The 26,697-nt window shown below is 39.0% G+C and overlaps 1 protein-coding gene across 2 annotated transcripts in view; it reads right to left on the bottom strand.

The window, feature by feature from the left end:
- Nucleotides 1-23,460, bottom strand: part of LOC125301283 — a 28,518-nt gene extending 5,058 nt beyond the window's left edge. Inside the window, exons 1-26 of one of the 2 annotated variants that reach the window (XM_048253742.1) lie at nucleotides 23,419-23,460; nucleotides 21,692-21,881; nucleotides 19,905-20,044; nucleotides 19,650-19,738; nucleotides 17,094-17,152; nucleotides 13,180-13,236; nucleotides 9,197-9,484; nucleotides 9,041-9,109; nucleotides 8,647-8,808; nucleotides 8,497-8,540; nucleotides 8,215-8,309; nucleotides 7,746-7,807; nucleotides 7,189-7,220; nucleotides 6,694-6,789; nucleotides 6,430-6,504; nucleotides 5,915-6,006; nucleotides 5,748-5,806; nucleotides 4,635-4,760; nucleotides 3,747-3,805; nucleotides 3,127-3,221; nucleotides 2,754-2,815; nucleotides 1,837-1,874; nucleotides 1,348-1,443; nucleotides 865-939; nucleotides 259-350; nucleotides 92-150 (exon numbers count right to left, since the gene is read on the bottom strand). In XM_048253742.1, the coding sequence (XP_048109699.1) occupies nucleotides 92-150; nucleotides 259-350; nucleotides 865-939; nucleotides 1,348-1,443; nucleotides 1,837-1,874; nucleotides 2,754-2,815; nucleotides 3,127-3,221; nucleotides 3,747-3,805; nucleotides 4,635-4,760; nucleotides 5,748-5,806; nucleotides 5,915-6,006; nucleotides 6,430-6,504; nucleotides 6,694-6,789; nucleotides 7,189-7,220; nucleotides 7,746-7,807; nucleotides 8,215-8,309; nucleotides 8,497-8,540; nucleotides 8,647-8,808; nucleotides 9,041-9,109; nucleotides 9,197-9,484; nucleotides 13,180-13,236; nucleotides 17,094-17,152; nucleotides 19,650-19,738; nucleotides 19,905-20,044; nucleotides 21,692-21,881; nucleotides 23,419-23,430 (2,323 nt within the window). In that variant the 5' untranslated portion in view covers nucleotides 23,431-23,460. Of the gene's footprint in view, nucleotides 1-91; nucleotides 151-258; nucleotides 351-864; nucleotides 940-1,347; nucleotides 1,444-1,836; nucleotides 1,875-2,753; nucleotides 2,816-3,126; nucleotides 3,222-3,746; nucleotides 3,806-4,634; nucleotides 4,761-5,747; nucleotides 5,807-5,914; nucleotides 6,007-6,429; nucleotides 6,505-6,693; nucleotides 6,790-7,188; nucleotides 7,221-7,745; nucleotides 7,808-8,214; nucleotides 8,310-8,496; nucleotides 8,541-8,646; nucleotides 8,809-9,040; nucleotides 9,110-9,196; nucleotides 9,485-11,199; nucleotides 11,392-13,179; nucleotides 13,237-17,093; nucleotides 17,153-19,649; nucleotides 19,739-19,904; nucleotides 20,045-21,691; nucleotides 21,882-23,418 lie in introns of those variants that run through there. The other variant, XM_048253743.1, reaches the window with a different exon arrangement.
- Nucleotides 23,461-26,697: the final 3,237 nt, after the last annotated feature.

Below are 26,697 nucleotides of genomic sequence, written 5' to 3'. Positions count from 1 at the left end.
GGGTCACTCATTTGTTCTCTTTGACTCACCCTAGAAGGGGTCACTACGAACACAGTAGGCCTAAAAAAAGCTTTGTTAGGATATTGTTTACCTGTGAAAGTTGCCTGTAAGGTGGCCAGAGTCCTGAGGACCCACATCATGATGTCCCTCCTGGAGACCACAAGAGCACAACATTCAACTCCCACCTCTCTCCCATCCTACAGCTTGTAAGTGATACTGCTGATGAGCTCAAACTCAAATCAGTTCACTGATACTCACAGTTCATGGCTCGGACCACAAAGGGTGAATGCAACGATTGTTTGAATGAGACTCAAAATCATCGCAACACCTGTAAGAGCAGATACAATGGTCTACAGATACACACACAGACACACACACACACACACACACACACCAGTACTTTTTAATGGGTCACGCCACATCAGGTAAGGCAGTTTGGTAAACCTTCCACTCAACCCCTTCTTCTGATATTGTGAAATAGTAAATGCTTTGTCTAAGTATTTACAACCGCGAAGTTCAGAATGAAATTGTTATGCTGTCTACAGGGTGGCAGACTAGGCTACTGCATTGTATACTGTTTAGCCCCCGGACACCTCGAAGGCTGTTATTCTGCTTATCCCCCCGGTTAAATCTCCAAGACCACACCTTGGGTCATTAATTGCCACACCCCTGAGCGCATCGTGTAATAAAAGAGAAGGGCTTGGCGAAAAACTCGAGTGTACGATAGGAATACGCTTTGCGTCAGGATAATAATACACTTTGGTAAAACACCAGGTTTTGCATCGTGAAAATAGGGCCCTATATCGCGCAAAACCTAGCCAGAGAAAGCAAAAACCAGGCTGTTATGAGGAAAAGTATACGTACATGGCTACACAGAAGGAAGAAAACAAAGGCAATGAAGACTGCACACAGGGAGAAAAGTGACAACACCTTGTATACCTGAGGAGATAAAAAGAGGAGACTGCATTCAAATGGCTGCACAGTATCTGGAACTTTAATCAGGATGTTAAACTTTTTTTAACCAATACTTAAATAGGATTTAAGTGGAATTCATAGGGTAAATACTACACACACACACACACACACACATTCATTACCATATGAATTTCACTACATATACTACTATATATATATATATATATATATATATATATATATATATATATATATATATATATATAGAGAGAGAGAGAGAGAGAGAGAGAGAGAGAGAGAGAGAGAGAGAGAGAGAGAGAGAGAGAGAGAGAGAGAGAGAGAGAGAGTAATGTGTATATATACTAACTGAATTTCCTAAAATAACTTTTAAAAATGTAATAAAATAAAAACAACAAAAGTTTGACAACCTACCAAGTGACTGATTAAATCCCTTTTGTAACCCAACAGGAAAAGTGCCCCCTCAAGATGGAGGAAGTGTGAAATCAGCAGCAAAGCTACAGCAGCAACCTGGGATAAACCAAACAAAGCCTCAGAGGTAAAGCAGAGCAGGCAAAGCTCTTTTTAAGACACAGCAACATTAAAAATGTTTTATCATAATATTAGAATATCTCACTCTGGGGCGCAATAACGGCAAACTACAAAGTCAGTCCATGAGCAAAGTGTCTTTTACATGAACTAAATCTATCGTATGGCCACCAGTGTCTGTGCCATGGAACTTGCTCATGGTTTTAAAGTAGCAAATAGTTAGAATACTTTGCACTTTGCCTGACATTTCAATTATTTAAATGATAGAGCCTGCTATAAGAAAGCAATGGGAGATTCTCACACAAATCCAGTGGATGTTAAGCATTTTATATCTACCTGATGAGAGATTAATGTTAAAACCGTTGATTCAAATACCTGTTGTAAATCATATGGTTCCTTGAATGTGGTTGAATCTAGAGAGGAAATAAAGAGAGGAAATCACTGATGGACAATTGTGGTGCATGGAAGGAGGACAGATTAATCATTCACATGGATTGGCATTTGTTATTTTGGTATACCAATTAAAGGTTGTATCAGCAATGGTGGGGTAACGTCACTTCTGTTGATGTTCAAACAAAACAAAGAGCTAGCTCGCTACTCCCTCCCGTGCAATTGAAGTGATTTAATCAGTCACTTGGTAGGTTGTCTTTTATTGGTTGGAACACTTTATCTTGCCTTTGAGTGGTTGCCAAAACTTGTTGGTAGCAATTGTTTTTGTGTACAGATCTCGGAGCCTAGGCTGCCTACAGAGACGCGTTTTTTTTGACGGCCTGCTTATGGGGCAGGCAGCTAGCGAATCGTTAGGAAAGATTTGATGAATGTGATCATTTATGTTTGGGCCTTTTTTGGGCCTGAAATCGTTGATACAACCTTTAACTAAGCTAACCAATTAATAACTTAATTAATTAATTAATTAAACTAAGCACACATCTTTTATAACTCACATATGCTTAAAGTAACTTCATGCCATGCTGTTAAGTACTCCTAATTGAGACATCCTTTTTTAAAATAATTCAATTACCTCCTTTAGTATTATCCTTTAGTATTATTTCACAATCATACAATAATAAGAAAGGTCAAACCATCCTCACTATGGTGGATATGATGCATTTCTAATAAGATTGTTCAAGGAACATTAGATTGAGCCTTGATACGTTGAGGAAACGTTTTACATGTAATCTGTATCTTTGCCATTGAACCACTGACTATAAAATAACAACCTATCTCTCACTTCGACTGAACTTCTAAATATTTCTTTTGAATCCCTGAAAATTATATTTGATTAATCATACCATTTGCAGGTGTTGATGAAATTGAGGGTTGTGTTGTGGGGTTTTGTGGTCTGCTACAAACCCTAGAATACATATTGTCATTGTTGTAAATACCAGCACATTTACACTGAAATGATTCCTTTAGATAAATAGCATTTTATCCCTCGTAATGAAATCAGAAAAAAATTGTGTTAGTATTGATCAACTTGAAGAACCGAACATTATTGAGATGGCCTTGATCTGTACACAGGTCCGTAACATTCTCTTCAAATAAAATACATGTTTGTGGAAACAAGCAACTCACAAAAAAAAAAAAAAGATTAAAATGAGGACAGTGGTGAAGCAGACATTAGCCAGGGTGTGGCAACTCACTACACCAAAACAATCAACTCACAAGAAAAATGTTGAAATAAACCCAGCGATCAAGATGATATTGTTCAGGGTATGGCAGATCACTGGGAGCAAACAGTAGATTCTGTCACTCAAATTCTACAAGAATCAAAACAAAAAAACAAAACACAATTACTCATCATGTGCTCTTAATATCTGTGTCAACAGTCATTTTTGAATACACCATCTTAAGTATAAATTCATTTTTTAGTGACAATAAAGTTTGGTCAAATTGTATTTGAACCCATTGTTCTCATTCATTATGGTTATGGTTATGGTTATGGTTATGGGGTTTGGCAGACGCCTTTGTCCAAAGCGACATGCAAATGAGAACAATACAATAGTTACATTTAACAGTAAACAATTTCAAAAGTTGGTAAGACTACATTAAGGAGAAGAGCAATAATAAACAACACTGTCAATGCAATTAATAGCCAAATGAAAATAAAAAAATATAATCTACAAACCACACCGGATAAGAAACATTCAATAAACTAAGTGCATGTTGAACAGATATGCCTTTAGACCCCTCTTCCCAAAACCCAAACTATCACAGGAACGGAGAGTACTGGGCAACTCATTCCACCAACATTGAACAACATTGGTAACAAAACACCTTCTTACCTCTGCGGAACACACTGCTGGTGGTGCGTCTCTTTTCCTTCTCCTATTGGAATTACAGTCTGAATACACAAACACACAATAATTGACTTAGACTTGAAAAATGATCATTGAATTACAGTCTGAATACACAAACACACAAGAATTGACTTAGACTTGAAAAATTAACATTGAATTACAGTCTGAATACACAAACGTTTTAGAATCTTTTGAGAAAGAATTGACTTAGACTTCAAAAATGAACATTTAAAATAATAACTTGTATTTGCATGTCTGCTGCATATGTGTTAATTGTGTATTATGTGTGTTAATGTGTGTGTTTACAATAAGCAGGTGCAATGTTTTTATGTCTAAGATACTTACATGCATCTGCACATGCCTATTATTTGAACTCATAGGCAAAATGTAACTTCACCTTGGTCTCATAGGCAACGACAAAACAGTTTTACAGTTATTTACTTTCACTATTGACTGACAAGGGGTTACAATCAAAAACCTAGCCTGAGAAAAGCAACACTTACAAACTCTAAAGATATGTATCCTGCAGATGAGTTATTTGGGACTTGTTGCTGAGGGCTGCTTACGTCTTGTGACAGTGGGTCTTCAACTGTGCTTTATGCACCTTTTTTTCTTGGTCATTGGCGTAATGATTTTAAGAGGGTGTAAGATAGCGATTATTGGATCATGCGCCTAACCACACCTAGAACAAGCCTTGCGTCGCGCTTCGCGTCGGGTGTGGGCAGGGCAATGGACTTTTCCCTGATATTCTAATTTTTTGAGATGCACCTGTATGTGTGTGTTAACTGTATGTTAAGTGTGTGTTCCCAGGACGTGTGTGTTTGTTTACATTATGTTGATACAATGCTTTGCCTTTAGGTTTATGATACTTACCAATACGTGTTAACACCACACAAATCCCACAGAACACCGAGGTCCACACCGTAGAGCCTGTCATCATATACTGAAAACATGTGCAACCACCATACTCAAACGCCTGGAGTACAAATATGCCTACAACTGCAAATTCAAATGGGGGCAGAGAAGAACAGGGTTTTAAACACAGACATTTGTTGGAAAATATTATAATACGAATGATGAAAGCCATTTTAATGTCAAATCTGATTCATTTATAACACATCTTCACACAGGAAACCTTTATAAGGGTACAGTATTGAGACAAGAGGAAACGCTCTTGCTCATTTTGATAAGTCAATGAGTCAGCTAGACCTGAGAGTTAGACTCAAGCCCTTAGTGCAACAAGGAAGGCCATGCTTTAAAAATGCCTCCAAATGGAGTCTGCTAATGATAAACTATATCCAGCCAAGATCTTAATCAGCTTAATGAACCAATTGAAACAGAACATGTATAGGTACTACTCAAACTTTTTTATCAACACTATCCCTTACAAAAATTATCCATGGTTTTACTATGGTAAATAACCATGGTTCTTCAAATAACCATGGCTTTTTGTTTTTTATGGTTAACCATGTACCTTACAACGCCGCAGAAGGCCAATGCTTTCAACCAGTCTAGTATTGAGACAAGTAGAAACGCTCTTGCTCATTTTGATAAGACAACTGATGCCGCAACTCATGAGCATGACAATTACATATACAGTTTGATAAGTAAATGAGTGTAATCCATGGTAGTGGCACAGCTGCTATGAAGTGCTATGGACAAACATCGGTAGTACCATGGTTAGGAGCATAGTAATCGTTATCACAATGATTTACTATAGTAAAACCATGGTTACTGTATAAAAACCATAGGAAGGCATAATGAATTTTCATAAGGGATTCTGACGACCCACTCTCTCTCTCTCTCTAAGGCCAGCCTATTTAGACTGCACTCAGAGCGGCAGCCTGAACTTCTTTGCCACTCGATTTGTTCTTTTTTACTCTAAACTCTAGAACGGGTCACTCATTTGTTCTCTTTGACTCACCCTAGAACGGGTCACTACGAACACAGTAGACCTAAAAAAATCTTTGTTAGGGTATTGTTTACCTGTGAAAGTTGCCTGTAAGGTGGCCAGAGTCCTGAGGACCCACATCATGATGTCCCTCCTGGAGACCACAAGAGCACAACATTCAACTCCCACCTCTCTCCCATCCTACAGCTTGTAAGTGATACTGCTGATGAGCTCAAACTCAAATCAGTTCACTGATACTCACAGTTCATGGCTCGGACCACAAAGGGTGAATGCAACGATTGTTTGAATGAGACTCAAAATCATCGCAACACCTGTAAAAGCAGATACAATGGTCTACAGAGACACACACACACACACACACACACACACACACAAGGAAAAACTCCCATAAACTACATGACCGTGTTTTACACAAATTACAAAAGACAAAATGACTGCACCATAGTTCTAACCATAGCCAAATGAATCTGAATCAGATCAGTCCATCAATCAGAAAGAAGAATGAAGAAAAGAGCCTGCATCCTAGTTCAGTTGATGTCTACTATGGTTGTTAGTTTTCAAATGATCGATGAAATGATTGATATGGAATAGTGATTGGTGATCAAGGTAAGAATAGATAAACAGAACCAATGATAAAATAGTGATTATTTTCTCTGAAGGATACAATATTATGTAGTTTTAAGTCTATATCGCCCCAAAACCTAGCCAGGGTGTTAGAAACGAAAACCAGGCTGTTATGAGGAAAAGTATACGTACATGGCTACACAGAAGGAAGAAAACAAAGGCAATGAAGACTGCACACAGGGAGAAAAGTGACAACATCTTGTATACCTGAGGAGACAAAAAGAGGAGACTGCATTCAAATGGCTACACAGTATCTGGAACTTTAATCAGGATGTTAAACTTTTTTTAACCAATACATCAAAGTAGGTTTTAAGGGGTATACATATGGTAAAATATATAACTTTTACAATTAAAATAAAATAAAAATAACTTTAAGTAAAAACTTTGACAACCTACCAAGTGACTGATTAAATCCCTTTTGTAACCCAACAGGAAAAGTGCCCCCTCAAGATGGAGGAAGTGTGAAATCAGCAGCAAAGCTACAGCAGCAACCTGGGATAAACCAAACAAAGCCTCAGAGGTAAAGCAGAGCAGGCAAAGCTCTTTTTAAGACACAGCAACATTAAAAATGTTTTATCATAATATTAGAATATCTCACTCTGGGGCTTAAATAACGGCAAAACTACAAAGTCAGTCCATGAGCAAAGTGTCTTTTACATGAACTAAATCTATCGTATGGCCACCAGTGTCTGTGCCATGGAACTTGCTCATGGTATTAAAGTAGCAAATAGTTAGAATACTTGGAATACTTTGCCTGACATTTCAATTATTTAAATGATAGAGCCTGCTATAAGAAAGCAATAGAAGATTCTCACACAAACCCAGTGGATGTTACAGGCATTTTATATCTACTTGATGAGAGATTAATGTTAAAACTGTTGTTTCAAATACCTGTTGGAAATCATTTGTGAATGTGGTTGAATCTAGAAAGGAAATAAGGAGATTAGTTCACTGATGGACAATTGTGGTGCATGGAAGGGAGGACAGATTAATCATTCACATGGGCTGGCGTTTGTTATTTTGGTATACCATTAACTAAGCTAAATAATGTATTAATAACTGATTACTTAACTAATTAATTAAACTAAGCACACATCTTTTATAACTCACATATGCTTAAATTAACTTCATGTCATGCTGTTCAGTACTCCTAATTGAGACATCCTTTTTAGATATAATTCAGTTACCTCCTTTAGTATTATTTCACATAAAATTATAGGAAGGTCAAACCATCCTCACTACGGTGGATATGATGTGTCTTTTCTAATAAGATTATTCAAGGAATGTTAGATTGAGCCTTGATATGTTGAGGAAATATATTTCATGTAATCTGTATCTTTGCCATTTAACCACTGACTATAAAATAACAACCTACAGTATCTCTCATTTTGACTGAACTTCTAAATATGTCTTTCAATTCCCGGAAAATTGTATTCCATTAATCATACCATTTGCAGGTGTTGATGAAATTGAGGGTTGTGTTGTGGGGTTTTGGGGTCTGCTACAAACCCTAGAATACAATGTCATTGTTGTAAATACCAGCACATTTAGACTGAAATGATTAATTTAGATAAACAACGTTTTTAAGGTAAATGTTATCATGCAAAAAAAGTATTGTGATTGAAATTGTGATGTTACACTATCTATGAAGTTATCACTCGTAATGAAATCAGAAGAAAATTATGGTGATATTGATCAACTTGAAGAATTGAGCATTATTGAGATGGCCTTGATCTGTATAGAGGTCTGTAACATTCTCTTTAAATAAAATACATGTTGAGGAAACAAATAAAATACACATTGTATTTTAAATAAAATACACATTGAGGAAACAAGCAACTCACAAAAATGAGGACAGTGGTGAAGCAGACATTAGCCAGGGTGTGGCCACTCGCTACACCAAAACAATCAACTCACAAGAAAAATGTTGACATAAGCTCAGCCATCAAGATGATATTGATCAGGGTATGGCAGATCACTGGGAGCAAACAGTAGATTCTGTCACTCAAATTCTACAAGAATCAAAACAAAAAAACAAAACACAATTACTCATCATGTGCTCTCAATATCTGTGTCAACAGTCATTTTTGAATACACCATCTTAAGTATAAATTCATTTTTTTACAGTGACGATAAAGTTTGGTAAAATTGTATTTGAACTCATTGTTCTCATTCATTAGTAACAAAACACTATCTTACCTCTGGTGGTGAGTCTCTTTTCCTTCTTTTATATGAATTCCAGTCTGAAAACACAAACACACAACAATTGACTTAGACTTGAAAAAGGAACATTTAAAATAACAACTTGTATTTGCATGTCTGCTGCATATGTGTTAATTGTTATGGTACCTGGAGTTGTACTGGGTTGAGTTGTCAGGTTGCTCATCGGGATGGTTCTGCCAGTTATGTTGGACTGGATCCTTTTGGGCACAGCTGTAGTGTCAAACTGTTTTATTGTTACGGTATCTGGAGTTGGACTGGGTTGAGTTTTCAGGTTGTTTTTTTTTTTAGCTGTGTTGGATGAGATATACAGTTGTAGTTTCAGTATAACTGTGACATGTACTGGAGAGAGTGGTCTATTCTGTTAACACAGGACCTGGAGTTGTACTGGGTTGAAAAATGAACATTTAAAATAACTTGTATTTGCATGTCTGCTGCATATGTGTTAATTGAGTGTTATGTGTGTTAACATGTGTGTGTTAACAATAAGTAGACGCAATGTTTTTATGCCTAAGATACTTACCAAAATATATAACGGTACCAGCACATCCTATACTTATCGTAGGCATCAGAACAAGGAGCAAATTTGAAGCTGTGTTGGATGAGATCATTGTGTCAACAGCTGTAGTTACAGTAAAAATGAGTCAAAACAGAGTCGTCTGTTCTGTTGTTACGGTACCTGAAGTTTTCAAGTTTCTTGTCATGTTTGTTGTAGATGTGTTGGAGATGATCGTTGTGTCATCAGCTGTACAGTCAGTAGTCGTGGGAGTCGTCTGTTCTGTTGTTACGGTATCTGGAGTTGTACTGGGTCCAGTTGTCGGGTTGCTCGTTGTGGGGTTAGAGGTGATCGTTGTATCAACAGCTGTAGTGTCAGTAGTCGTGGGAGTCGTCAGTTCTGTTGTTACAGTACCTGGAGTTGTACTGGGTTGAGTTGTCGGGTTGCTCGTCTTTGGCATGTCTGTTGTAGCTGTGTTGGATGAGATCATTGTGTCAACAATTGTTTCAGGATACTGTACAGTAACTATGACATGTACTGTAGAGAGTGGTCTATTTTGTTAACACAGGACCTGGAGTTGTACTGGGTAGGACAATTATTCCGTCTCTATCAGTAGTTATTTGTCCCCATTTCTTAATATTAGCCAGCATGCAATTATATGTAATCTCAAACCATTCTCCCTATTTTATGATAGACTTGACAGGTCTTGTCTCAGATTTAACTTTTTTTTTGGGAAGCACAGGTCGAGTCTAAGGAGCTACAAGAACACATATTCACACTTGGCCTATGCATAAAACGTAACATCCTGTATCATTGGCTGTTTAACAACTGAATATCAAATAAAAAATAAATCTCTCTCCTTGACTGAACTTCCATATAACTAAACTCCACTGTACAATAAAGACAGTAGAAGATAAGAAAGATAAGAAATCTAACAAAACTAAGTACTAAATACACTATATAAATTAAATTAAGAAAGTCCAATGTGCTTGAGGGTGATCAAGCATAAGACGCTTGTAGTGACAGGGCCGGGACTGGTGAGGTGCTAAAGGGAGTGAGTGTCATGGTGAAGGTGCAAACAGTAGTCCAACCATAGTCCTTAGTTATGTGTGCCTGTACGGTGTTCATTTTAGGACATCCTCAGACTCAGAAAAACATTGGTCATCTTCAGACAAAACTGCCTCAGCGTCAGAAAAACCTCTGTCATCTTCAGACAAAACTGCCTCAGCGTAAAAAAAACCTCTGTCATCCTCAGATAAAACTGCTTCAAACCAAACTGCCTCAGAAAAACATCTCTAAGGAGTCAGGTCTCAGAAAAAACGCTGTCAGAAAAAGTGGAGTCAGGTCTCAGAAAAAACGCTGTCAGAAAAAGTGGAGTCAGGTCTCAGAAAATCAGGGGGGCAGCATCTGGGGTCTGTGTGTCTGATGGCTGTTAACTGAGGTCGTTGTCATCTCGTTGTTCGTGGTCGCCATGTGGGGGGGGTGCAATATCCAGTGATGGTGGGGGTGAGTGTTGCACTGGTAATGAGGTGGGGTGGGGGCTGGGGGATGGGCAATCGAACCTGTTGTAAAAGTGGTTCAGCTGGTTCGCCCTGTCCAGGTCTCCCTCCACAGAGCTGCTGCTCTTCTTAAGGCCAGTGATAGATTTCATACAGTCCCACACCTCCTTCATGTTGTTTTCTTGCAGCTTCTGTTCCATCTTCCTTCTGTAGTCCTCCTTAGCCTTATTCTTGAGTTCCCCCTGTACTCGCCTCAGCTCTGCCATGTCCCCCTCTGCCATGTCCCCATTTTTTTCCTATTGAGAAGGGTCTTGACATTACTGGTTATCCAAGGCTTGTTATTTGGATAGCAGCGTACAGTCCTTGTGGGAACAACAATGTCCATACAGAAGTTCAGATAGTCAGTAGTGCAATGTGTGACCTCCTCTAAGTCCTCTCCATTCAGTAGCACACTCCAGTCAGTGGACTCAAAGCAGTCTCTCAAAGCCTCATCCGCTTCCGGTGTCTACTTCCTGAAGGTGCGCGTGGCAACTGGTAGCCTCTGAACTTTTGCTTGTACATCGGCTGAAGATGAATGAGGTTATGGTCCGACTTCCCAGTGGGGGAAGGGGAGTGGCACTGTAAGCATCCCAAGCATCCAATTGTGACATGTACTGTAGAGAGTGGTCTATTCTGTTAACACAGGACCTGGAGTTGTACTGGGTAGGTAGGACAATTATTCCGTCTTTATCAGTAGTTATTTGGCCCCATTTCTTAATATTAGCCAGCATACAATTATATGTAATCTCAAACCATTCTCCCTATTTTATGATAGACTTGACAGGTCTTGTCTCAGATTTGACAGATTTGACAGATTTGTTACCCATGGTTACCCTTCTTTCTTTTCTTTTCTTCCTCTTTTCTCTGATTACTTACATTCTGTAAAGCGCCATGATCCATTACATTACATTCCATTCCATTTGGCTGACGCTTTTTTAACCAAAGCGACTAACAACATGGTAAACAGTAAGTTTTAGAACAATTCTCACAATTTTAGGACAGTTTAAAAAACATTAGAGTACAGTAAGAATAAGTGCGTCAGTGAGTGCTGTTTTTAACAGTTACTTGTCAGTTTAAAACGTCTGGTGATGATACATGTGTAATGTTTTGGCGCTCTATAAGCAATATAAATTGAAATTTAATTGAAATTTGACTTTTTTTTGGGGAACCACAGGTCGAGGATAGGGAGTTACAAGGACACATATTCACACTTGGCCTATGCATAAAGGGGTCATGTTAGAGGGGGCCGGAGATTTCTCTCCCTGGAAATTTTGAAATTCTGGCTGCTAAACATACCATTTCAATGCAGTTTGGAAGGGACAGAAATACCTTAGCAGAGCAAGCAGCAACCCACATCTATCTGAGAACTAAGATAAAGTATCTATTTTGTAAGTTAATGTAAAACACATAGGTTGGTGAAAGAACTGTAAACTCAAATTCAGCTCATTAAAGTGTAAGCTCATTAAAGCATGTTTAGACACACACATTTACACTTAGGCGTACTACACATGATTTTAAAAACAGTACCATTGTCGTTGTTATGATTTGATTGATATGTGACCTAAAAACAATCTTACATTAAAAAAGTTGCTGAGGTCTGACTTTGTGGTCCTCAAATTAAATTAGTTTAATCTTAATTCATGTGATGAAGCACTTTGAACGAAGTTTGACAGGTTTCAGTGCTGAGTAAGGTTAACACTAAATATTTGAATATTTAACTACTAGTAATATATTTTTCATTACTATTATGGCAAGCAATAGGCTAGGCCTACCTCATTTGTAAGTTGCTACCTGCAAATCATGAGCAAGTGACCTGATAACCTAAGTTATGAGCACATGAGAGAGACTATTATACTTTCTTGCCCTCTACATCACGGTCATAGCGATCCTATTTATAAAACAACTTTAGGCCTCCTTTTAAAAGGGTATCCCTTTTCACTACATGGATTAGCTGCCACATACGTGAAGAGAACAAGTGGAGTTTGAGAAACATCCAACGCAATGCCTTGGTAGGCCTAATGTTATTAGGTTGGATTTTGTAGTCACTGCTAATTTAACACCCTCGTTTCTATGAAACTGGAAACAATTGAACCAGGAGACTTTGCCAAATATTTGTAATATGTGTTCAGATACAAAATAGTTGCCCAACCTCAATGAGAAAGTATTTCTCGTCAACATTACCTTAAAAGTTGCCCCGTGTATCATCACCTTAAACTGTAACTGTAACAGTTCAACTGTTCAAACTGTAGCGTTAACTGTAACAGTTCAACACAAGCAAAACATTGCGAGCTCAATGTGCGTGTGAGTTGTTACGGGAACATACACAGACACCAATTTTAGGAAAAGGGCTAATGTTGACCGGTCTTCAGCTATTTTGGTACGGTTTATTACACATCCAGAAGAATGCATTTAAGTCGTTATAGGCTCTGGCTTATTATGGAGCATAATAGGAACAAAGTTATTATCAAAAAAATTATCAGGGAGGAAAAATCCGAGGGGGCACGTGCCCCCTTTATTTCATTGGGCATGACGCCACTGGGTTGCTCGTTGTGGGGTTAGAGGTGATCGTTGTATCAACAGCTGTAGTGTCAGTAGTCGTGGGAGTCGTCAGTTCTGTTGTTACAGTACCTGGAGTTGTACTGGGTTGAGTTGTCGGGTTGCTCGTCTTTGGCATGTCTGTTGTAGCTGTGTTGGATGAGATCATTGTGTCAACAGTAGTTTCAGTATATTGTACAGTAATTGTGACATGTACTGTAGAGAGTGGTCTATTCTGTTAACACAGGACCTAGAGTTATACTGGGTAGGACAATTATTCCATCTTCATCAGTAGTTATTTGGTCCCATTTCTTAATATTAGCCAGCATGCAATTATATATAATATATTAATTTATTCAGGCTTTGTGATACATTTAAAATATTACTTTATTTTTGAGTACAGGGGGTTCTATGAGTTTTGAGAAATGTGCAATACCAATATCTGAGGAGTAAGAGGGACTGTGCAATATAATTGAGAAAAGTGAAATGGCTATGTGCGTAAGGGATAATGTATAGAACGTCGGTCATTATTGGGGAAATAAGTCCCGACAGGGCGAACCGGACCCCGACGCGCAGCGGAGCGGAATAATGACCGGCGTTTTATACATTATCCCGCTTATTAGACGGCTACTTGCCAAAACGAAATAATAAACTCCCCACGATATGACTTTAGCCTACATAGCCTAGCCTATTTGTTACCGTTCATCGTGGCATTTGCTGAGAAACAAATAGTTCGCAACAACACACGCCAAACTTGAATAAAACATTCTTTAGAACACAGCTGATCAACCGTCTACTTTCACTTTTGAATGAAGTTCCAGTCCTTGCGTAGTGATATGAAAGACCTGAATTTGAAGCACAAACTCCGTTGCCATTGACAGCGGTCATTATTATGACCGCCGCTAGCATAGCTAGCGAAGCGGTCATATAAGGGATTGGTAGACTTCCTGAATTTTTGGTCAACGATACCCGGGACACCGAAACACCGGGGCACATGAAATTTGGTGGTTATGTAGCCCCACTAGACTTTTAAGGAAAAATTTTGTTTGGTCCCCGGGGGCCACTCCCCCTCCGTGCTGGGCCCCCCGAAATCCAAAAAATGCCGTTTTTCCTAAATAACTATCTGAACCGTGGCACCGAGGATGAAGAAATTGTTATGGTATGTTGGTCTCAAGGGCCCACATCAACCTAGCCCATAATCACTAATTTGTGATTTGCATCCCCCCGGTAAAAAATGAAAATGCAATATCATTCTGCTTTAATCGCCCCTCTCTTCAGTTAAGATGTTCAGAACTGCACCAAATGTTATGTGTGTGATTAACCTGGCATTCTCTGGGGGTATGCCAAGTTTCGTAGAATTTCATCCATGGGGGGGTCTAAAAAAATGTAAGTTGTGTGTACATTTAGTGACGCACACACACACAGGCACGCACATACTATCGGTATCGGCAATTAGAACGGCTGATACATAATTACCGCAGAGAACGTCTAATAAGGATAGGACGATTTTCACATGAAATGTAATTCCCATTTCTTCTTGAAGCCAAAATAAATCTGAGAATGTTTATCAGACATGCTTGGTTTTTACTGTAGGTACGTTAATCTTATAATATTAATAGCTATAGGTACAATAATATTACCGTTAGCATTGGTTGAGTGATGGAGGCCAATTTGATTGCATTTGTAGAAAACTATGAATGCGGTTATACCAAGCAAATTGATAGCAGCACTAATTGTATCTTTCGACTGTCATCTCATTTGCTTATGACCGTAACCTAGGCTACTAACAGGAGCTAAAGTGAGTTAGCCACAACCACGTTAAGCTCACATTGATGGTTTTTAATGGAAAATATATAGGCTACCTGAAAGATAACCTGTCTATGATGCATCCTAAACACCAGGCTGCATGGGACATTTCTGCTCAAAGTCTCAAAAAGCATCTGAGTCAACGTTCATTCCCAAACACATATAGGCTAGCCTACTTCAATCCTCTATTTTCAAAGGTGATTCAAGTAAGGAAGAGCATGGCCCAAAGTAAAGTAACTAAAACTACATAAATTCGTCAAAGTGAATAATGTGTCAACTCGCCGCAATGTAGATTTATTAACGCACCCGTGATTATCTACATCTCCATTTAAACCAAATGTTTTAGAGCGCACGTTGAGAGATGTATCCAGGGCAGGGCTGTACTCATATTTGTTGCACGTGCTACAAAAATCATTCTTTGCGATGGATGAATTAGTACCAACGTTACACCGGTCCGATACAGTTTTGCTGTGAGACTGAGATGCTTTTTGTTTGTTCGAAGTGCATGTTTAGGGTGTGAGAGGGGAGTCGATGTGCTTTGATTCCAGTTTGGTAGTTGTAGTCTATGCGATTAAAAAACACGCGTGTGGCCCCAGCCGTGGTGCAACTGGCTGTGGCACCTGCACCGCCACCGTACACCGGTGACCCGGGTTCGATTCCCGCCCCTTTCCGGATTTCACCCCGACTCTCTCTCCCACTCACTTCCTGTCATTCTCAACTGTATCACATTAAAGGCATAAAAAGCCCCAAAAAATATACTTAAAAAAAAAAAAAAACACGTGTGTGTGAAGTATCCAAACAATGATAACACTTTTATTATGGCTGCTTTAGCCACAGACCTTGAGCTACTGTAAAGTGGGTTGGGTTCCATTTAGAAGTGTCCACTTCATTCGCGCTTTCTGTGATTAACACAGCTGCGTGAAATGTATTACTACTGATATGCAAAACTATTAATTTTTTTTTAAGAGGTGGCAGCTTAAGTCCGCTTGATACTGTAAGCCATTGGTTCCCAAAGGAGATTTTATTTGGGTCGCCAGCATAGCCTGGTGACCATTTATGTTGTGTAATAGGTCTAGCATAGGGCCTACCTTATAGCTTATATAGTTTGTTAACAGTCATGGTTTTGTCATAACTCCCTCTATGCATTTTTGCATTTAGAATAGCTCTGAAACGAGGGCGAACCGTCGCAGGGGCCAGTCGTGGATATCTCAATGCATAAAAATTAAACAATATTTCTATTGGGTGCCTACCATGGACTAGGCTGGGTGAATTCAGCCTGATCTGACGGCGATTTCTTTTTCGATTTCTTAAAAGATCTAACCATGGACCTCATAGTTGCAAAATGCAAGGGAACATGAATCAGCCTATTATTTGCACAAACAATAACGGACGGTAGCTCTTCAACTTATCCCGTTAAAATGTGTATGAACAGTCTAGCAACGCATTTAATGAAGGCCCTTTTGGACATGTCAGTTATTTGCACCACTGGGTAAAACTGCATTTTGTTTTAGACTACTGGTATTTAATTTTTGCATTGACAATAAAGCTGAATATCATATGAACTAGATGACTAAACCTATGCATATGTAGAAGAAGAAACATCTACAAAAATCCATGACATGACCTCTCTTCTTGATAGCTGTTGAAAACTGCATGGAACTGACAGGGATTGTTTTGTTTAATAATAAATAAATAAATACATTATGCTGCTACCTTCTGCTTTTCCCAAATACAATGTAGCCTACAGGTGTAAGTGACCTTTCATCAATCCAGTTGCAATGGATGAACTGTGATGAACCGCCCTACTTGTGATTGTTTAGAGATTTTAAAGGTTTTATAACAATGCTACAACTTTAGTTGGCTATTCTACAATTATTCACCTTTGCACTGCCAGTAGGCTACTTTCTGTGCAGCCGCACACACACACAGGCATACACAAAAGTTTCAAGAGTGGGGGATGGAGTAAAAGATGGAGACAAATTGATTAGTGTGATTTATTTTCGCGGAACAGATGTACAGGACTGAGCGGCGGTCATATTTTGTACCGCTATGTGGTACATCTAGTTTTTATCAGAGGTTCTTTCCTCGGAAATAATGACCGCTAGAACTTTGGGAAATCCCATTCAAGTCAATGGAGCGTTCTACTTGCCTTGTGAAGAGCCGTGTAACAATGGTTTTAGGTCAGAGCCATATAAAGGTACCTGGAGTTGTAGGTGGTGGATTTCTGTTCCACCAGTTAGCATCCCCAACAACTGCAGCACTGAAAAGTAATCATGAAAAAATATATTTCTGTGTCAAGAAAAAAAGACAGGTGTTCCACTTTTTCAATGCATGCATACTGCCAGGCACAACTGAGGGCACAGCACATTTCACACTACAGGATTTGGACTCCTCGACAAGTCTAGATATTTATCTAGCTTGACAGAGTATGTTTTCGGGCGTTTTCATACATAGACAGTTCCCTCGGGTCGACCATTGTATGGCTTGGTCCGCCATGTTACCCACTTAAACAAGAATGTGAGGAGTACATAGCTGAATTTAATGAAAAGCTTTTTCCTGTTTTACTGCTTCCTCAGAGTAAGTATGATGATTGTTGATGATTCAAGTTCAATAATGTATTGCCATGTCAACATTTTGTCTTGGTGCCATTCCAGTTTAAAAAAATACAAGACAATACACAGGACAAACACAGGAATATACAGAACATGAAAGACACATTCAAAACATGAAAGACAATCACATAGACAAGCATTCAAACCAGTAAAAAGCAGTAAAAAAAACCCTTCCCATAAAGTGTCTTGTGCAGTCTATAAAGTGCATATGAAAGAGGTAATTTAGTACAGATTTGCTCTGCAAGGTGACTGAGCATTAAGGAGCCTAATAGTGGCAGGGTAAGTACTGTTGCAGAAACGAGATGTTCTACCCCTGAGACTTTGGACTCTCCTACCAGAGGGCAGTAGTTGGAAAAGGTACCTGGCAGGGTGGGAGGGGTCACCTAGTACTTTCTGGGCATTATGGCTAATCCATGTGGCATAGATAGAGGCTACAGATGGGATGACATGTCCTATGATTTTGGATGCAGAATGCACCACCTTCTCCAACTGCTTCCTCTCTGAAGAGGTGGTGTTACCATACCAGACAGTGATGGAGAAGACAAGCACACTTTCCACACGTAGCTCTGTAGAACTGGAGCATTGCATCCCTAGCTACACCAAACTTCCTCAGCTGGCGCAAAAAGTGAAGCCTCTGGTGGGCTTTGCTTATGATGAGGTTGGTGTTGACCTCCCACTTTAGGGACTGACATATGGTGGTGCCAAGGAATTTAAAACTAGACACTCTCTCTACTGCCTGGTCATCAATGATCAGAGGGGAGTGAGCTACTGTATTTTTCCTAAAATCTATATGCAGTTCTTTTGTCTTGTTGACATTTAAAAACAGGTTGTTCCCCTTACACCATACCTCTAAGGCTGCCACTTCAGATCTGTAATCTGACTCACAGTTATTACTGATAAGACCCACCACAGTTGTATCATCTGCATACTTGAAGATTTTCACATTCTCAGAATGGGACACACAGTCATTGGTGTATAGAGAATAGAGCAGAGGAGAAAGGACACATCCCTGTGGGGGCCCAGTGTTGAGAATACTGGGTTTGGAGAACAGGTTGTCTATTTTCACCACCTGCCGCCTGTCTGATAAAAAGTTTAAAATCCAGTGACAGAGGGATTGATTGATTCCCATTAACTGGAGTTTACCAAATAATGTAGAGGGTATAATAGTATAAGTATAAGTATAGTATAAGTATATATACTTTTTTGATCCCGTGAGGGAAATTTGGTCTCTGCATTTAACCCAATCAGTGAATTAGTGAAACACAAACAGCACACAGTGAACACACAGTGAGGTGAAGCACACACTAATCCCGGCGCAGTGAGCTGCCTGCTACAACGGCGGCGCTCGGGGAGCAGTGAGGGGTCCAGAGTCCAGAGTGCTAACCAGTGGGCCACGGCTGCCCCGTCAATAATAATAATAATAATAATAATAATAATAATAATAGTGTTAAAAGCAGAACTGTAATCTATGAATAAAACTCTTGCATATGTAGCTGGGGCCTCTAGGTACTGCAGGATGCTGTGGAGGCACAGGGAAACAGCATCCTCTACAGACCTGTTAGCACGGTAAACAAACTGATAGCTGTCCATCCCAACACTGGCTAACTGTCTACAAACGAGCCGTTCAAAAACCTTCATTGCAATAGAGGTCAGAGCAACAGGCCTATAGTCATTCAAACAGCTGATATTTGATTTTTTAGGTACAGGGATGATTACAGCAGATTTAAAACATGCAGGGACTTTGCATTCCCATGATGACTGTTATGACACACACACACACACACGCATTCACACACGCACGCACACATGCAAGCACGCACACGCGCTCGCACACACACACCGACACATAAAGACACATGCAGACACACACATAGTACACATGCACATATGCACGCGCACACACGCACATAAGCATAAACACACACACACACACATAAATACACATACACACACACCATTAACCACACACACACACACTCACAAGCGAACACACACTCTCATTTACATACACAAAAGTTGCAAGAGAGAAAGTGCAGGACTGAGCGACGGTCATATTTTGCACCGCTATGCAGTCTTAAGAATGAAAATAAACTCAAACAACAACACAAACAGATATACAGCAAAGTGAAATATATTGTACATTACTCGAAAACGAAGGTTCCTTTCTCGGGAGCTTTCCACTGGCCAGAAATGGTTCTTTTTTTCTGATTATCTCTATGAACCATGGTGGTGTTCTTCATGCAGAGAGAAAAATAAACGTTTAAAGTATGAGCCAACCAAAATGTGTATGAGACTGGACATGTGTTAGATCGTATTCATAAAATTGTATTAGGAGGATAACTGAACAACTGAAACCAAAAGATGAATAGTTAATATGATTATAATATTGAGAAAACTCACTGGGCTGCCACTGCAGTTCAACAATCGGTTGGTGTTTGGTTGGCCTAAACTAACAAAAAACCCCACAGGAACTCTTTGATCATTATCATTCCGTCCATCCATCATGAATCCTCTTATATTAACTGTTGAGCTCAGGACCACTGAAAAAGTAAGCAGAAATGTGTGACCACAACTAAAGAATGCAAAATGATTTGCTGCTGTCAGTAAGTTAAAAAAAAACTTGCCATTGACACGCTGAGTAAGAGCTTTCTGCTCAAAACATCCATGGGCCGATTAAAAATTTTTCAAGGAACTGCGAGCGCTGTCTTTTTTTTTATATTCAGTAATTTACAGCTAAGGATCCAGCAGCCAGTGTACAATTCTCAGGAGGTGTTGAGCATGTTTTTCCCATTGATTTATGAGCTGCTGTCAGTAAGCTCATTTACCAACAGCTTGCTTGTTCCATTGGTTTGGTAAAACACACACACACACACACACACACACACACACTAACAACATATCACTGTGTTCACTGTTTGCTGTAGTTCGATGGAATGACACACTGAAACTACAAATGTGACTTGCATCTGATGTCGCAATACATCGTACTTTCATAAAATCACGCGACATATTCTACCTTGTCTGTGGACATTGTTATTTCCAAGCCAGTGCTGGATAAACAAATAGTGCGTGCGACAGAGGAAAAGTTCTTTGGTGTTGCTTTAAGGTGCATTACCGGTACATGTGCACAATGGTACTTCCTTGGATAACCACTGGACATGTGTGCAATCATCTGTCATTCTTACAGCATATTCCATATACATATACTTTCAAAAGGAAGCTTTATTTTTAGTAGTAGTAAGTTTACAGTGAACAAAATATCCATGAAACACACAAGAGCATTCTGAACAAAAAACAACAGCAAAAAGCCCAGATAAAAAGGGGGAGAACTGAAAAAAGCACAAAATGACGGTATCTAATCTCTGTGATCTTTAGAGTTAGGCCACATGTTTTCATCAACATCACATCTGATATTATCCAAGGCGATGCACCTGGATAAAACCATTTGGTAGCAGAAGCAGAGGTTTTTATACAGTATCTAAGGTTTGGAATATTGTGTTTTCTATTGTACGATGTTGTGTGTTAACATTCGTAAATACTACAAAAACAATCCATAGCTTTGTTGGGAGGAATAGCTTGTCTGTTAAGAAAATGTAAGCATTGTGGAAATGTGTTTACTGACTGCATATTGTGTGAAAACAACATGAAATGTGTGAATGGTTTGGCCATAAAAGGCTGATGCTGTGCTAATTGTGTTTAGAGTTTTGAAAATGTGACAACTGGTTAGACAAACGCTTGTTAGTGACTGAATAAAACTGTATTGTTATTATAAGAGTTTAAAGGGTAGCGAGCTAGCTCTTGGTTTTGTTTGAACGTTAACAGAAGTGACGTTACCCAATATCACTTAGAGCAGGGGTTCCCAAACTTTTCCTTGACAAGGCCCCCCAAATACCCCTAGGTTCTGCTATATGAGAGCTATCACTCTACTATTATTCCCAGTCATTATCATGGAAAATAATGTTCAGATATGCGACAAATTATTATAATGGCATTGTATAACAAACCTCATAGTAATGGGTATATTTAAACATTTTCAAATGTATTTATTTGTTGCTTTTATTTTTCTTTCCAACTTGCTGAGGCCCCCCTGGCACCCCCTCGCGGCCCCCACTTTGAAAACCACTAGAGCACCTTTACTGTTACTGTGCTTGTTTGTTGTTGTTTTTACATCAATATCCTTGCCTTACCTTCCACAACTTCGTCTTTGTCAAGGGTGGCAGAGGATGGAGTAATAGTATATGGCCTGCTCCCACCTTCAGAACTAAATGAATGTTTGATGTCCATATCTATACAATAACTATGAAGTCTTGATCCATCAATATAACAACACACTCTTCTCAGCAGCAGAAAACTCAGGATCAGTCCAGTTATTGTCATCTGAGGGAACAAATTTAATTTTAAAGTCATATCAGTGACACAGGATACAGATGACCACATGCTTTTCTCATGACTGACAAGAAAATAAAACACAACACAGAATTGCAAATATGAATTACAGTTGGTATCATCATTATTAGGCCTAACACTGCAACCGGAAAGTGTTTAGACCCTTTCAAGTTTTCCAGATTTTGTTATGTTTTTAGACTCATCTTAAAATGTATTCAAATGTCATCAATCTATACACAATGCTCAAATACTCCACAAAAAAACAAGTGTTTTGTAGGCTATATTTAAAAAAAATTAAAGACTGAAATAACCCATTTACATAAGTATTCAGACCCAAACATCGGTTTTTTGTGTAGTATGTTAAGTAAGGAATAATGTATGGTCCGCCGGTAATTATCGGAAAAAAAGTCCCGACAGGGAGAACAGCTGCGCTGGTGCGTAGGGCTCTGGTTCGCCCTGTCTGGACTTCTTTTCCCAATAATGACCGGAGTTCTATACATTATCCCTTGCATTGTGCGTAGAGTAATGAGAAAATCCATTTTAAGATAAGTCTGAAACATAAAACAATGTGGAAAACTTGACAGGGTCTCAAAACTATCCGATTGCACCGTAGGCCTACATATTCAAAACAGCAGTAATTTTAGGCTAGGGGAGAGCCGGGACAGTTGAAACACTTTTTAATTAAACGTGATTTGCAAAGCGATTGTACCACACTGAAAGCTTTGGTCACTAGCAACCTACATCTGTCCTCTGTCAAATACAAATGCATTTTCAGCTTTGATCAAAACCATTCAGGAATTATTACAGCAAAAGTGGCACGTGCGTAATGTTTCATTCGTCCCTCCTGTTAGGGACAGTTGAAACAAGAGTTTGTCAAAGTAGCCTTAACGATCACAAAATGCTAAGCATGCATGTATAGGAGTTTCTTAAAGCTGAACTGTGTATACATTGTTCAATAGCCTACACGATTTCATAACAGGCCAAATAGAAAATACCGTTTCATACCGTGAATGCAGGTCAGCTGCTGTGAATAAGCTAAATATAACTTTTATCATTTTTCATGTAGACTGGTAATCTTGGCCTTGGTGCCCTGTGTGGCCTTTGAGCACCCTACCAAATGCCCAACTGATGGCCAACCCAGCTAACAATTCATGGTTCCCAGAACGTTCTGGGAACGTTGTTGGTTCCCGAACGTTCGTGGGCTTTATCAAAACATCTCTCATTAGGCATCCATTACACTCTTATTACAGAAGCAAAACTTGTTTAGCCCAATAAAGAGGTCCAAGATGAGCAGTAGCCTCGCAATTAAAGCCTAATAGCGTAAAATAGGGCTACTGAAATAGGCCAACTGGCAAACATGTGAGAAAGTCCAGATGACAACTGCGCCTTTAAGACACATTCTAATCTTAACTACCCAAGAAATGGTAATCAAAATCATACAGCTCCAAATCCTACGTCAACATTATAGCGAGCCTTCGTTAAAATGACATTAAAGACATCGAATGAAAACCAACCGAAATGTCATTACCTTTCCTAACATTGGCTTACGTGCCTTAAGTCTGTTGCTGACTCTACGTCCTCAAACACAATGGTGAAATGAGCTATTATAGCCTACCTGAGATTTCGCGAGGGCGGTGCCAATATGATTTAAATAATTATTTATTCTCTGTTTACAAATTTAAAACATTTTCACTGCTGAATAAAAAAAAACAGATAACTCAATTATGAGTAGATTGTGTGACGTTTAATAATGTAGGCTAAATGTCTAGCTTTGGTGAATGTCAGATGATTGTCTAATTTCATTCCAATTTCGTAATGATCAGAGGATAGCCCGGTTAACACCAGACCCCTTTTCAAATCTAAATTGCTAACAGGTTCGTCTGGGTTCTCCCAGGCTACAGTACATGGAGGATGTTCTGATGAGGAATCTGTTGTCACCATCGTCAATTCAGCCAAGTTCAAATTGAACTATTGAAAAAACTTCAAGATGGTCTACTCTATTGCATTTTTACATTTAAAGAATCAAATGCGGTCAAAATTAACAAGTACTTCATGCTCATATTTCAAATGTAGTGGAGTCAAAAGTATGGCATTTGTCTTTAAAATGTAGTGAAGTAAAAGTCACAAGTTTCCAAAAATATTAATACTCAAGTAAAGTACAGATGCTCAAAATCATACTTACATTAATCAAGTATGTGCTTAGTTACTGTCCACCTCTGTCCATAGTCCAAAATCATAGTCCATAGTCCCGCGCAGAAATCGTTGCAACGAGAGGGCACCAAACCAAACCTGTTTTATTTTGTTTGTCTATGCCCCTGTATGACAAAAATATGTGATGGACTTCTCACAAATGAAGATTTCTACAGCCTCTTAAGTAAATCTCCTATTGAAATGAATGGGATTTATGGATTTAGGTGTAAAGGCGTACAGAAGGACAAAACAAAGACTATTCGGCCACAATTCCCAGGCACTGAGCTACACTAATCGTTGTCCTTCTTTATGCTTCAATCATCTTGTCAAAGTTAGCCTACTCTAGATCTCATTTATAGTGACCATTGGGTCCTTGGTACCTGTCTGACCAACATCCTTCGTCCCAGATTACTCATTTAGGCTGAGCAGCCAGATCTAGGAAGACTGTTGGTTGTTCCAAACTTCTCCATTTGAGAATGATGGAGGCTACCGTGCTCTTGGGCGCTTCCAATGCTGCAGAAATGTTTTTGTACCCTTTCCCAGATCTGTGTCTTCACACAACCCTGTCTCACAGGTCTACGGACAATTCTCTTGACCTTGTGGCTTGGTTTTCACTCTGACATACGCCATCAACTGTGAGACCTTATATAAAGAGATGTGTGCATCTCCTAATAGTGTCCAGTGAATTAATTTAGGCACAGGTGGACTCCAATCAAGTTGTAGAAGCATCTCAAGGACCATTGATAGAGGATGCACCAGAGCTCAATGGCAAGTGTCATAACAAAAGGTGCGAATACTTATGTAAATGGGATATTTCAGTCTTTTATTTTTTAGATATTTACAAAAATCTTTTTAAAAAAAAGAATAGCTATAGAAATGTATTAATTTTGGGTGTTTTTCAATGGGACCTGGTGACCTCAAAGTAAATGGTAACACTAAAACAAGGGGCTACATTAAGATTTTTAAAGGAAAAGATCAGTTAATTCACACATGAATGCTTTACTCAGAGCAAAGAGATTTCTTAGATGTAATGAAATAATAAAGAGAAAAATAGAATGAGAATTCTTTCATCAATTCAGTGGGGGTGTCTTTTACTTAAGGGACATATTTATTGAAGTAATCTAAAAATAATCCTAAAGTAATCAGATTACATTACATGTTTTTGGTAATCCAACTGATTACATTACTAATTACAAAAAATGCCATGTAATTTGTAGTCAGTAATGGATTACATTTCAAAGTAATCTGACCCAACCCTGCCTGTGCCTGTTGAGGTGTCCACAGCCATAACAACCTTGAACAGGGACATCCCCAGCCAAATTCCTTGTTTGTTTATGCAAACCTGGCCAATAAAGCTGATTCTTATTCTAAGACCCTTTCATCAATAAAAACAAAAATAATGCTTGAACGTTCTATTTGGGCCCCAATCTACTTCCTCTGCATTAAGATAACATATGGAATGTTAAAAAGGAAGTCTTGTGGGGCCAACTATGATGCTGAGAATGGAACTCTCTTGAAAGGGTCCTCAGTGTTGTACCTCCAATCCAGTTTATCGTGTATATGAACACCCACGTATTTGTATCCACAGCCTCTACTTCCTCACCCAGGATTGAGATTACTTAGCTTCCTAAAGTCCACCACCATTTCCCTTGACTTAGTCACATTCAAGACAAGGTGGCTGCTTCTGCACAAAGCTGTCCACCAGTTGCCTGTATTCCATCTTCTCACCATCACTGACTCATCAATGAGTTTGAAGCTGTTCTTTTAAAGTGAAAGAACTACATCGAGTTGTTTTAAAGGTGCTTTCCTTGATCCTGCTAAAAGATTGTTGATATTTGAACTCAAAGTATATGCTCAGTCAGTCAGTTAGCATTTTCAAAGCAAGGACACAACAATAGGACTGACAATTTTGGTGGCTTTGATGTACCAACTGTTCAGACATGTGAGTTTGTTAGTATACTGTATACTCGTTATGTTAATCTGACATTAACAGCGGAATGGTTGCAACATCTGTGTAGAGTAATTCATGTTGAAATGGCTGACACAGACTGGCTGTATAAATGAGATCAAGATCTGCTGTGTGTATAGCACCTTCGGGGAACTGACAATCTCTAGGGCATAACCATCACACACGCAGGCAAACAATTCCTTTTTAAGGTTGGAGCAACTTTCAAGTAGCCTATTGAAACTGAAAGCATATCCAGTGTGTCACTGAAACCAATATATTTCTCATGGAACATTACATATATATATGCACTTTTATATTTAGGTCTATTCGTTATCCTTGAATGAAAATGCTTGCTGTAAACATTTGCGATTTCGTTTGTCATCTCCATGACAAGCTGTTGCCCATTTTCTTGACATTCTAAATGGTAAACACAGCCATTTTTTATAAGAAACTGGACATTCTTTAGACAGCATTGCCCTCTGGTGGTATAGTATAGTATAGTATATATACTTTTTTGATCCCGTGAGGGAAATTTGGTCTCTGCATTTAACCCAATCGTGAATTAGTGAAACACAAACAGCACACAGTGAGGTGAAGCACACACTAATCCCGGCGCAGTGAGCTGCCTGCTACAATGGCGGCGCTCGGGGAGCAGTGAGGGGTTAGGTG

This window comes from Alosa alosa, chromosome 9, assembly GCF_017589495.1.
Source record: "Alosa alosa isolate M-15738 ecotype Scorff River chromosome 9, AALO_Geno_1.1, whole genome shotgun sequence".
NCBI classification, from domain to species: Eukaryota; Metazoa; Chordata; class Actinopteri; order Clupeiformes; family Clupeidae; genus Alosa; species Alosa alosa.
This window is presented reverse-complemented; position numbering and strand designations above follow the sequence as displayed.